Source organism: Botrytis fragariae (assembly GCF_013461495.1).
Source record: "Botrytis fragariae strain BVB16 chromosome Unknown tig00000001, whole genome shotgun sequence".
Lineage (NCBI taxonomy): Eukaryota > Fungi > Ascomycota > Leotiomycetes > Helotiales > Sclerotiniaceae > Botrytis > Botrytis fragariae.
The window spans coordinates 2,042,632-2,054,740 of NW_023500987.1; the positions used below are offsets into that span (position 1 = coordinate 2,042,632).

The 12,109-nt window shown below is 42.6% G+C and overlaps 3 protein-coding genes across 3 annotated transcripts; all 3 read left to right on the forward strand.

Moving 5' to 3' along the window:
- Window positions 1-1,601: 1,601 nt before the first annotated feature.
- Bfra_000616 (putative anthrone oxygenase) lies at window positions 1,602-2,252 on the forward strand (the record flags this gene model as incomplete). The annotated part of the gene is made up of 1 exon (XM_037331061.1): window positions 1,602-2,252. The coding sequence occupies one exon, from the start codon at window positions 1,602-1,604 to the stop codon at window positions 2,250-2,252; it is 651 nt and encodes a 216-aa protein (XP_037197394.1).
- Window positions 2,253-4,987: 2,735 nt separating this feature from the next.
- On the forward strand, window positions 4,988-6,193 carry Bfra_000617 (putative nadh-cytochrome b5 protein; the record flags this gene model as incomplete). The annotated part of the gene is made up of 5 exons (XM_037331062.1): window positions 4,988-5,279; window positions 5,338-5,363; window positions 5,482-5,533; window positions 5,585-5,753; window positions 5,812-6,193. The coding sequence occupies 5 exons, from the start codon at window positions 4,988-4,990 to the stop codon at window positions 6,191-6,193; spliced, it is 921 nt and encodes a 306-aa protein (XP_037197395.1).
- A 3,192-nt stretch (window positions 6,194-9,385) lies between these two features.
- Bfra_000618 (putative mfs transporter protein) lies at window positions 9,386-11,287 on the forward strand (the record flags this gene model as incomplete). Its single annotated transcript, XM_037331063.1, has 5 exons — window positions 9,386-9,633; window positions 9,701-10,004; window positions 10,064-10,480; window positions 10,546-10,564; window positions 10,617-11,287. 5 exons carry the CDS (start codon window positions 9,386-9,388, stop codon window positions 11,285-11,287), a joined length of 1,659 nt encoding a protein of 552 aa, XP_037197396.1.
- Between the last annotated feature and the right edge of the window lie 822 nt (window positions 11,288-12,109).

A 12,109-nucleotide genomic window follows, 5' to 3' on the forward strand; every position in this document is an offset into this window, starting at 1 on the left:
TGTTGAAGTAAGTCTTGATAGGAGCTTGCCCAGTGTGGATAGCAATCTCAGAAGCGAGTTCTTGGACAACGATCTTTTCAGCCTTGTTTCCAATAAATCTCATCTTGTAGTAGGGACTCTAGGAATGATTGTCTGAATCCACTTGTCTCCGGCTTCAACTTCTTCCGTGTCAAGTAGTGCTTGAAAGGTTGCTGAGTGGTCTAGTAGGAGCTTAGAGTTTTCCGGCATAAGTGGTACTGGTGCGAAACCTGAAGGGACTGTATCTATTCTTTTGATAGCTTGAGTGATCCATGCAGGAAGCTGTGTCTTTAAGAATACCAAGATATCATATGCCTTCTGAGCTTTCCACTTGTTGTTTCCACCAAGTCTGATGAAAAGTTTAGTATCTTTATTCTCTCTTGACTTTCCTTTTTGTGCAGAGGGGCTTGGGCAGTAGAGGTTAATGTAGGTTGTTCAGCGGGTTTGGCAAGGGCTGCTGCATATGACGGCAAGTTTGTGAGAGGGCATATTTGCGCGTTTAAGCCAGTTTGCTGGTCTGGCAGGGGCGGGCTTGTATTCCATAGAATTTCACCACTAATTAGAAGCGCAGACTGAGACTTTATCGTAGCTTTCAGGGCGTTGCAGAGAGAAACAGATTCCGATTCAATGAGAGACAGGGCCTCGAGAAGGTCAGTATGTAATGCTTTGGCGCAAAGAGAGAAGAGAGAAGAGAGATTGGAGAGTCTTTTGACGTTGTTCTTCTTTAGTGAGAAGCCTTTGAAGCTCTGATTTAAGAGCTCGAGAGGCATGCTTCGTGTCACGGGTCAGACCCAATCACGTGTACATAGCTAGTATAAATATGCTCTCTACGAGCGCTAGGCTCTTGATTCTGGAGTAGTAGATTCTAAGGATAAATTATACCCTGCTCTCGCAGTTCATTTAAGGCAAAGCGTCACACTTGGCGGTTTGTTCAGAATCTAGATGTATATTTGTGAAATCGTAAAGAAAGGGTCTATCAGCTTTTACATTATCACTGAAGATTGGCGAGATTAAAATTGTAGTTGGCGCGAGTTTTCGTTTCTTGTTGACAGGTCTCTTGGATGTGAAGATGTGAGGGGGGGTGGCGGCGACAGCGACGACAGTGTTAACTTCGTCATGCCCTACAATTGAAAGGAGTTAAGTAATACAAGGATTTGCAAGTAAATTTAAGAATACAGCAATAGCCAAGCTCAGATTATTAAAACTGCTACGCGTGGGACCTTGACGAAAACCCATGAACAAACAAAGGAGGGTGTGATTCGGGTCGAATCATCACAAGTACAAGTTTACTAGAATTATTAGAGATGAAGTGGCTAATTTCGTGGAGTCTTATCGTATATTGCACTAGAGCGAGATATTGATCATATCTTAATATCGATTTGTTTTCCACATCTCAACCAGGTTTCGCAACAAAAGTCGCGGACATTTTCATTGTCCGTCTTCGGTCATTCTGGGTTCTAGTCCACTCAACCTTATAGACACCGATGACATCATTTTTGATGAAACTCAAAGCATATAACCCCTCCGACTGATACCAGTGAAGACAACCAATACACAATCAACAACTCTGACAATTACCAATCATGTTCTCAGCAACCACTATAGTTCAAACTATCAGCATCTCCAGCTCTCTCCTTGCCTCTGGAGGAATAGCAACTCTCTCCCTGTTCAACGTTCCCGAATTAAGATCCCAACCAGCATCCCGCGCTCTACCATCAATCCGCTGGCTCTTTTCTCGAGGCTCGCATCTCTTCCCGGAAGCCGCAGCCCTCTCTACCGCAGGCTTTATTTACCTAGGCTATGAGTCCCTGGCGCCGGGACAGAGCGCCCTACAATTGTTAAGGGTCGTTAGCAATAGCAGAACAATCAATGGATACTTGGCTGCAGCAGTTTTGAATATCAGTATCGGGCCATTTACTTCTTTTGTGATGTTACCCACGAATTTCGCGCTTATGAGGATGAATGTGGAGAAGGGGGGTGCCAGGAGTGAGAAGTCTAAGGTGGAAGGGAGTGGTTCGGGAGAAAGATCTGCGAGGGAGTCTGTTAATGGTGATGGAGAAGCGGCCGAATTCACAGATCTTAGCGGACCTCAGGAAAAGACGCAGAAAGAGAGTTCGGCGACTGATGATGAGAAGATGAGGAGTCTTTTGGATAAATTTTCTGCGTTGAATTGGATTAGGGCAGGATTGGTTGGTGGTGGAGGAATTTTGGGATTATTAATTGCTCTTTCTTGAAGACCCGGCTTTGACAATATGCTCTTGAGCTAAGATATTTGTACTGTGAGTTGAAGCGACTTGAGTAGTACACCTGTATCAGGTGTCGCTAAAGGATGTTACAATAGATGTTATTAGGTAATTGTATGATCACGGGACCTTGGAAGTTATATTGCACTTTCTAGTATTATATAGTACTCTATATTAGGATATGATATTATATATACATACTAATGAGATACTCAAGTATAGCGGTTAGACAGGTGTAGTGGTACATATGTATATCCTCAACTCTCATCAATATATATTACCTATTCAAGCATTATCATATATCTTCCTTCTCCCCAACTCGACGGAATAAGTATCGTTGGAAAAGTTGTAACCCTAGCCATCTACTCCGGTGACTATTGACAGTGGAAACGGGGTTGAAATCTTATGAGGGTTGGAATATAGTGGTGATGACCTCCCAGCCTATAGCTGTTCGGCAGACAGGATAGAAGAGTAGACTAAATAGCTCAATAGGGTACAATAATTTGGTGTATGGATATACATACATGAAGATGGAAACATCACGGATATACAAGCCGAGATCAGGTAGCTATCAGCTTTAATTATTCATTTATAACAATCTTAAATTTACCGCAATTGCTGTCCAAAATAGAAATCTGTTGAATAAAAAACTAGTTGAGCTATATAATTATTTCTGTTGAATGTTATACTTGGGTTTTTCCTCTAGCGGCCAATTTCTACTTTTCAGGCCTGGCCAGAGAAGTGCGTACTGGTATCTGGTAGCTGTCACTTGGATCGAGTTACTCATCACTGCCTACCACATCCGCTCAAAACTATCCTCTAATGCGGCCGTATCGACTTTACTCTGGCATCAAACGTGCTCAGTCTCGCCGGGGATAGCTACTACAACAGCTGGTAACCTATCCTAGCGAATGACCCATCTGCCACCCATATATTCCGACTCGCGACTGGCGTGATCTGAGCAGAACGCACCAGGGCGATAGTGGTGCGTCTTCCTCTTTCTATTTGTTATCCCCTACAGAGCTCACTGGTTCGCAAGTACCGGCCACAGCTGCTGGTCTCCTCCCTCGAATTCAAACTTGAGAACAGCCCTGACAGAACTTTTGCATAGCACAACACTCCTTACAAGGGCTTTTGTTCGGTGCTTTATTTTCTATTTTATCTTAAACTCCCTTGGATGACCTGAAGGACATTCGTGCGAGATTGCTGCGGGACCATAGTGCAGATTAACTCGATGAAAACGTCTCGTAAATATATCGATGAGACACTGGGGACCTGTAACCATCAGGCTAGTTTCGGTCGATAGCCAGAGCATATGCACAAACAGAAATGACGCGCAGCATCAATACAGGAGTTTACTATGTTCGTTAATATGTCGTGAGACTAAAATGGGATGACAGCACCAGTGACGAAACCATGAGACTAAAAACATCTTACAAGCACGACAAAAAAAGTATCAGCAGTCCAATCGTGCTCAGACCACAATTCAATAGACTGCTAAGAAGTTTGAACGATGCAAACGATGCGCCAGAGGAGAGCTATGGCATCTACATCCATTTTGTCTCTCAGACACTATTAAAGAAACACGAATTCCCGAAAACGAAAAAAGAGCTCTTTTATGCCGGGCCTTGCACTGGAAGCTGGCTTAGAATTACAAATCCATCAACACCGGCGGATAAGACACTTGTTATGAACTCTACAGTGCACGCTCCAGTAACTACCCCAAATAAGATAGTAAATCTCAACACTCGTTATGTACTCTGCAGCACCCGCTCCAGTAACAAACAATGTATAACCACACACAAGTTCTAGGAGTAACTGCTACAGACTCCCATTCGCTGCCGCGTATCTGCTGTGGATGATTGATGTCCAATCTCGAATTTCGAACCAGGCACAGGCATCATTGAGAAGAACAAACAGCAAATTGATCGACACCAAGGATTGAGCCAGTCCGGCACATCTGACGTAAGAAGGCGTACGTGTCCATACGTTTGGCCTCGACAATTGAATGTACCTGAAAGTACTATGTTAGTACAAAACATTGTAAGTAGTAGTGAAAGGGTCTCAGAGCACAATCCATAATTATCAACAATCTCACAATCTCACTGAGTCCCAAAATCATATAAAAATAACCAAGCTTAAGTAACATTAAAGCAATTTTGATTGATTAGATACCTGATTACATAATCAAAAAAAATCATATGATTGATAAAGCTTTCGAAAACTATATGCTCGCGAAAGGGGAAGAGAGGGTGCGCAGAGCATACTCTCTCGCCTTCGAGCGCGCTTAGCTACAAGCTGCCTTTGCTATCTTGTTTCAGGCTCTATACGCAATGCACACGCAATATTTGTGCTCTGTCATGCTGTGTGCCTTCGTCATGTTTGTTGCCATCGCACGACGGTACATTCATACTCTGTATGGCCGTAACTTTTCTTTTTCTTCGCCGAAAAGTCATGAGACACACGCGGACTCCACCCGGGTTCCAAGTCCGAAAGACCGGCTCAGGCTAGCGAAATCGTATGAAGGCTCTACTGATGGCATGTCTATATACTATATATAATTGTAGGGAAAAAACCCTCCCTTTCCATTCCTCATATCACCGCAAGCTCCGCTTATTGAAACCCAAGATCATTCAACCATTCATCCACACATAATATAAACTTTGACTAAAATACACCCTCACCCTCACATCACGACTTTAGTCACCCACTACTCCACTAACACTATGTTAAACAAAATCTTCACAAGACCAGGGCACACTGTGCTACGCAGCCAGCAAACTCCATTGGTCCTCGCGGCCGTGGCCAGCACAATTGGAGCCTTCACCTACTACTCGATTTCAGACAAAAAAACCGAACAAGGCACGAGTAACCAGCAGTCGCCGCCAAAGACCTTCGGGAGAGGTCCAGCTTTCACTTCGTTGCAGCTACACAGCGTCGAGAAATTGAACCACGACTCGAGTCGTTTTAGGTTCAGCTTGCCTACTGAAGATTCAGTCAGCGGCTTATCCTTAATTTGTATGCTTTGAGAGCCCGCAGAATCAGTCTAGTATCTTGCTGACACATAAACTTGCAGCCTCTCTTTTGACCCTCACAAAACCTGTTCGTATTATCATGCGGCTTTCTTCTTTTTGGAACGCCACTGTTGACTCCGATCAAGTCCACAAGTTACCGCCGTTCCTATTGTGATATAGCAATACTGACTCCATTCTCTTTTTAGGCTGGCCAATGGCGTCCAGTAGTCAGACCTTACACACCCATCAGCGATCTAAGTACGCTGCTGTTTCCGTCCGTTAAGGATTTTAACTAATTGGAAATCTTAGATGCACCTGGCTATGTAGATCTGGTAATCAAGCGTTACCCAGGAGGACAGGCAAGCCAGCACATCCATTCCCTCAAACCGGGAGATTCGTTGTTTGTTCTCGCAGCTCTCGGCGGGTACAAGTGGAAGCAGAATGAATTCAATCACATCGTTATGATTGCTGGTGGGGCGTAAGCACTCGGACATCCGATCCAGCCCTATCCAGCACAGCCCTAACATTATAAATAGAGGTATTACCCCCATGGCTCAACTCCTGAAGGGCATCTTCTCCAATCCTTCGGAAAAGACCAAAGTAACTCTTCTGTTCGGCATCAACACCGATGAGGATGCCCTCTTCCGCTCCGAATTTGACGAGATTGCAAAGATTCACCCGGATCGCTTCAGCATTGTCTACACCGTTACTCACCCCGGCCCAGACTCGGTCTTCCTCAAGGGCCGAGTCACGAAAGAACTGATCAAGGACGCGTTATCGAAAGCTTCGAATGTGCCTGAGAAGGTATTTGTATGCGGGCCACCGGCGATGGAAGCGTCGCTCCTGGGCGAGCGCAATGGGAGTCAAGGAATCCTTGGAGAGTTGGGATTCGGCAAGGATCAGATTTATAAGTGCTAGATGCGAAAAAGGATTAGTCCACTGCTTCCGGAGTTTGTCTGCCCGGTCGAGAAGATGGGAAAGTCTAATAATCTGCCATATATATTCGGAGTTTTGGGCTCTCAAGTGGGTTTGATTAGCAAGCCACGTCAGGAGTCCAGAGGGTGAAAGGAAACATCTTATATCCAAATAGTAACCCAAACAGCATATTCTTGAATCATAACTAGTTAAGTATACTGTACTATACCTACGTATTAGTTCACGTAGCGCGAGACTTTGCTTGATTGTCTGCAGATTTCAGATCTTCCGGTCAAGTACTACACATCAAAATCACTATATGCTCATGATTTAAAGTAGAAATGTGTGTATAAATTCAGATAATAGTAATTCATTATTTAAGAAGAGATGAGTTGTTTACTAGTTTGAAGATATAAGAGTTAAATACTGTGTCATTTTGTTTTATAAGAACTACACGAGCTGGGTACAATTCATTCTTAGATCCTGTAGTTATAGAATGAGAAGTAAGGTACTTATAAAATGCCTGTCTATATTAACTATATATATAAACACGTATGTGAGCGATCGTGTTACGATTAAGTCCGATCCGTGATAAACACTAGTATAAGACTTTTGAATATCTTACCAGTAGAAAGAGATGATTATAAATAAGTATATAATGACTATCTTCAAAGTTATTGATATATCGAATCATTCTTTCAGATGAATATCACTCAAGTATGAAAAAAGCCCTTAGATTTTAAATTTGATCTAATAATGAGTTTAAAATAATCAACTAATACTAAACTTTAGTATAACACTTTGCCTTAAAAGAACTGCGTAAGCAGAATATAATTTATCCTTAGAATCTATAACTATAAAATTAGGAGCAAAACGCTCAAAGAGCGTTTTTATATGTTAAGTATGTATATGTAATTGTGTATATGCATATCCACGCCTATAAGTGATTACATTGCAATTAAATATAATCTATAATATTATCCCCCCTATTCAAAAAAGCTTGTTTTCAAGCTTTACAATTACCTATTTAATACTAGTTATTAGTGATTATAATAAAACATTATTATTCATTTAATTGAATAGTGTAATAAACAGATGTGTATTCGAATTTTTCTTTTTTCACAACAGAAAGATACACAAAAAGCAAAAGAGACTATTCTGTCTCTCTCCAATGTTTCTCGATCAAATCCGTCTAGCTCAAAGTGGTGCTTATAATATGCGAATCCGTTGTCATCGAGCGAATACTCTGACTCATGTCCACGGACATCATGGGTAATTTCTGGCTCTTCCCAGTCAACATTGTAATTTTGTGATGGATATCCCTCAGGAACATCCATGTAGAGAGTATATGGCTTAACGTGATGGAATGTGTCTTCTCATTGTAGGTAGCGAAGGCGTGCGACTTCATCTCGTGCCATTGCTGCTATCGTAGAACAGCCTGTCGATTGAGATGATTATCAACGAAAAGTTGATAAGTTGAAAAGTGGAATTATGATCTAATTTTGTGACTTCGAAATGGATTCAAGGTAGGAAGTGAAGCGAGGCCATCACATTCATAACTATGAGTGTCGCGTAATGTCGGGAGTACAGGTTCATCGACAGTAAAGTATGGTAAAGCTTTTTTTGAGACTCAGCAGTAGACACATCAACAGCTCGTACCTCGCTACCCCTCATCGGTTAGCTCTGCTCACATGTTACATATCGGTACCACTACGGAAGAATATCAGAGTCTATTGAAAATCGTGAGAAGCTTGGTCGCATGCGTGTTGAGCACAAGTCAATTCATGACCGGAGCCAATTTTTCCGCCACTAAACCGAGCTTACAGCCATCCGTGCGTCACTATTTCGGCAGTTCAACTAGCAGTACCAAGTACAGTCGCCGTAGGATTATCATAGGTGTTATCAGCACTCAGTTAAAAGCAAAGGGGGCAGTTTTGCTGACAATTTTAGCTATGTCACATCCGACTTACCCGTTTCAACAAATAAAGCGAGACTGTATGTAGCTGAAAACGCAAGTCGGGTTACCGGGAAAATAGCGGTTAAGATAAGACCTGCATATACATGCTATAATAGAGGTATTTAGGAAATTCCCAATCTCTGTCAAGAACATATTGAGAATCGGCCCCGCCCCTCCACAGCTTTCGAACAAAGGCCCAAATAAGCACCCATTAAGCCCGCAGCTCCATCAGTTCTATTGCCTCTTCGAAATTCAAGGTTGACGAAAACGAAGCGAAACCTCGATTTGAATCTAAGCGTCTGAAATAGTTATGACACGCCAATTGGTAAATTGTTAGTGGACGTCGACAATCTAATAATCGCGATAAATTGCGGGAGTGGAGAAAGCTTGATATTCGCTAAGCCTTAAGAATGGGAATCTCAGCTTGGCAATCAACCTAGTCGTTTTTCACTGCGAGTCCACTTAACCTTGGAAATTCCAGACAGGACCTTTTTGAAGATAAAGCACAATTAACTGAATCGCTTGCATAAATTAACTCAAACGCTATCTCTAGATGTCCAATTGTAAAAGTTTAGATAAAACTATTGCGACTTCTATGCAATGTATAGGCCGACGAGGTTGTCGGTGGACTAACATCCTCGTTTACAATAATTGAGAAAGATTATGATAAGGAAAGCAAGCACCCACAGACCAACAATGAATTGAAGAAAATAAAACACACCAGAAGATTTGAAATAGATTTAAAATTGCCTCTGTGGTGGTAAGCACTAGACAAAAATTGGAAGCTCATAAGAGTAGCAAGTTCGCTGGTCGAGATTTCGGATAAAAATCGAAAACATAGAAGTCAAGAACGAGCAAATGGGATTGAATCCTGGAACCTTAAGTGGGTTTCAGCATTAGAGATCAATGCGGCAAGGGTAAACGAATCTTTGAGCTCCTATTGGACAATATTCCTTATCTTTCTATGATATTCATAAAACGTTCAACTCGACGAAGCTACCCCCTTTAATTGTCAGGAGTGATGAAAAGAGAACCACAATTTCCAACATTCAGTGATAACAAGGCCGAAAGCTGAGCTGGCGATACATCGGGAAAGAAAGCAGCGGCGTGATCATTGTCTCAAAACCAATTTGGTGACGTTACGATTGGCATTTCTTTCTCGATCCGAGACTCACTTCTAGTCTCTGTTTGAGACCATCGCCATAGTTTCTCACTCCCGCATATTGTTGCTCCAAAAAATGTCCCCAGGTCAAATCATGGAGAATGAAGTCAGAGTGGTTGATCTGAGCCAGTCAACGATACACGAGGTAACCCAGGAGACGGGGGATACGAGAAACTATATCAAGTTCTCGGGTGTGGTTCTGATCTCAATCGCACTTTGCTTGGCCACCTTTTGTGTTGCAATGGACAATACGATAACTTCGACCGCAGTTCCTCGAATTATCCAAGACTTCCATAGCATTGAAGATGTGGGCTGGTACGCATCGTAAGTTCTATATCATCTGTCAACTCCGAATGAGACTGTGGGAAAGGATTAATATATCATTGAACAGAATATACCCATTGACGTCCTGTGCTTTCCAACCGTCATATAGCAAGATTTATACAATCTTCTCCGGAAAAATAGGTTTCATAGTATCGCTACTAATTTTCGAGATCGGGAGCGTTGTATGCGCTACAGCACCAACCTCTCATATCTTTATTCTTGGACGGGCATTAGCAGGTCTGGGATCTGCTGGAATACAAGCAGGTACTACACTCATTCTCGCCGAGTGTGTTCCGCTACGCCAGCGACCGACATGGAACAGCGTTGTTGGTAGCATTTTTGCAGTCGGGAGCGTGGCTGGACCTTTACTGGTAATTTGCAAATTTCCCATATCTAAACAATTGGTTGTAGTGATTAACAAATTAAACAGGGTGGAGCTTTCTCGGGTTCAACGACATGGCGTTGGTGCTTTTACATCAATCTTCCAATCGGAGGCGCTGTCATGATTTTTATTGCTCTTTTTTATGATGGGAGTCGCGGCAGTAAGAAAGTATTTCAATCTTCCGGTTTTCGCAGTCAAATATCACGGTTTGACTTGGGTGGTACTTTCACCTTCATGTCAGCGACGATATGTCTTCTTTTAGCAATCTCATGGGGTGGAACCACGTATGCATGGAAGAATGCTCGCATCATAGCTCTTCTAATAGCCGCTGGTGTTCTATTTTGTTCCTTTTTCAGTGTTGAATACCTGAAAAAAGATAATGCCACCATACCCTTACGCTTACTACAAAAGCGAAGCATAGTAGCGGCAATTTGGTTTGGAATTTGTCTCGGAGGGGTATTCTTTGTATGTAGCTCCAAGAGACGCATTGCATTATTTCTGGCTGACCTAAGAAACTATTTCTGCCCCAGGTCAATGTATTCTATATACGTGAGTGCGAAAATAGTTCAGATGAAAACAATAAAGACTGATTTACTTTTAGCGCTTTGGTTTCAGATCGTGGACGGCGTCTCTGTCATAAAATCGTCGATTCTTTTCATACCATTCATGATTAGTGTCGTTGGTGGATTCATGTTCGCAGGCTTTGGAACCGCTGCCACTGGATATTACACACCATTCGTCTACGCTGGCTCAATTCTCATGTCAATAGGTACTGGTCTTTTGATGACCGTCGAGCCTCAGAGAACCTCGCGAGCTAAATGGGTGGGATTTCAAATACTTTGTGGAGCTGGAATTGGTCTAGGAGAAGAGCAAGGGTTATATATGGTTCAGACGACGCTTTTAGAAGATGACGTTGCAACTGGTATTGGCATTGTCTTATTTGCGCAGACTTTTGGTGGAGCACTTTTTGTGTCAGTTGCCCAAGCCGTCTTTCTGGAAAAAATCAGCAAGGCCTTGAAAACGCTGGCCCCGAACCTAGATCCTCACTCTGTCTTGGACGGCGCATCGACGGTACTTTCGGGCTCTTCTAATATTCAGACGTCAGTAGAATTACAAGCGGTCTACGGTGTCGCAATCAAAGAAGCTCTTCGAGTTGGACTCATATTGGCAACAATATCGAGTGTAGGCGCCGTGATGTACGACTGGAAAAGTTTAAAAACTAAGCGAAATGATGGAAGAGATGAAAGTAGTAGTAACCATGAGCTGGAATAAGTAGCAGACTCTGTAATGGTGGCAATTAGATAAGGTCCAATGTGAGCACCATCCCATACACGCATTGGTGAGGGCTAATAGATTCTGATTGAAGCCACGGATTGATTCACACAAATTCATTATAGTAATACTTTTTCATAGATGTATATATAATAGGCGTCTGGAAATGAAAATTAGTTCCTTAAGAGCATGTTAAATTGAAATACTACGATGATCTCACTATATAGTAAAAGTAATATCATCAGGGACTGGAGCGCGGAGGAAGTTGGGAGTTATTTCTTTTTCCTAGATGCAATGCGGGGAAATGGCACCGACAATGAGATAGCCATACATAAATCTGTTTGCTACAAATATCAGAAACTTGTATTCTCTAAATCATATTCTCTACAGGCAAAGACATGTCTATAGTGTTGTTTCAGACTACTATGAAGACGCACCGTAATCAATATCTTTGAGCCCAAACTGCGGGTCACCCGAATCTGTCCCACCGACAACCCTTTGCTTGTGCCAGCATGAGATTCCCAGTGTTATGCAACCACCTGAGGTTATAGATATGCTTCTTTTGCGCGATCGTGCGACTTCCGCAGGTACGGGACACAGTTTGAGCTTCCACACAATCAGAGTAAAGAAAATACGCATGGCTGAAGTAGCTTGCTTTTGACCTATAAGTTTGTGCTATTAGCTTGATTCCAGTGATGCAATACTACAAATCAAGATGAGATGTCGCGCAACTTACCAAAACAAGCACGAACACCAGTGCCAAGCATATGGCGAGGACCAGCTCGAGCATTGAATCGTTTCAGACCGTCACCATCCTGTAAG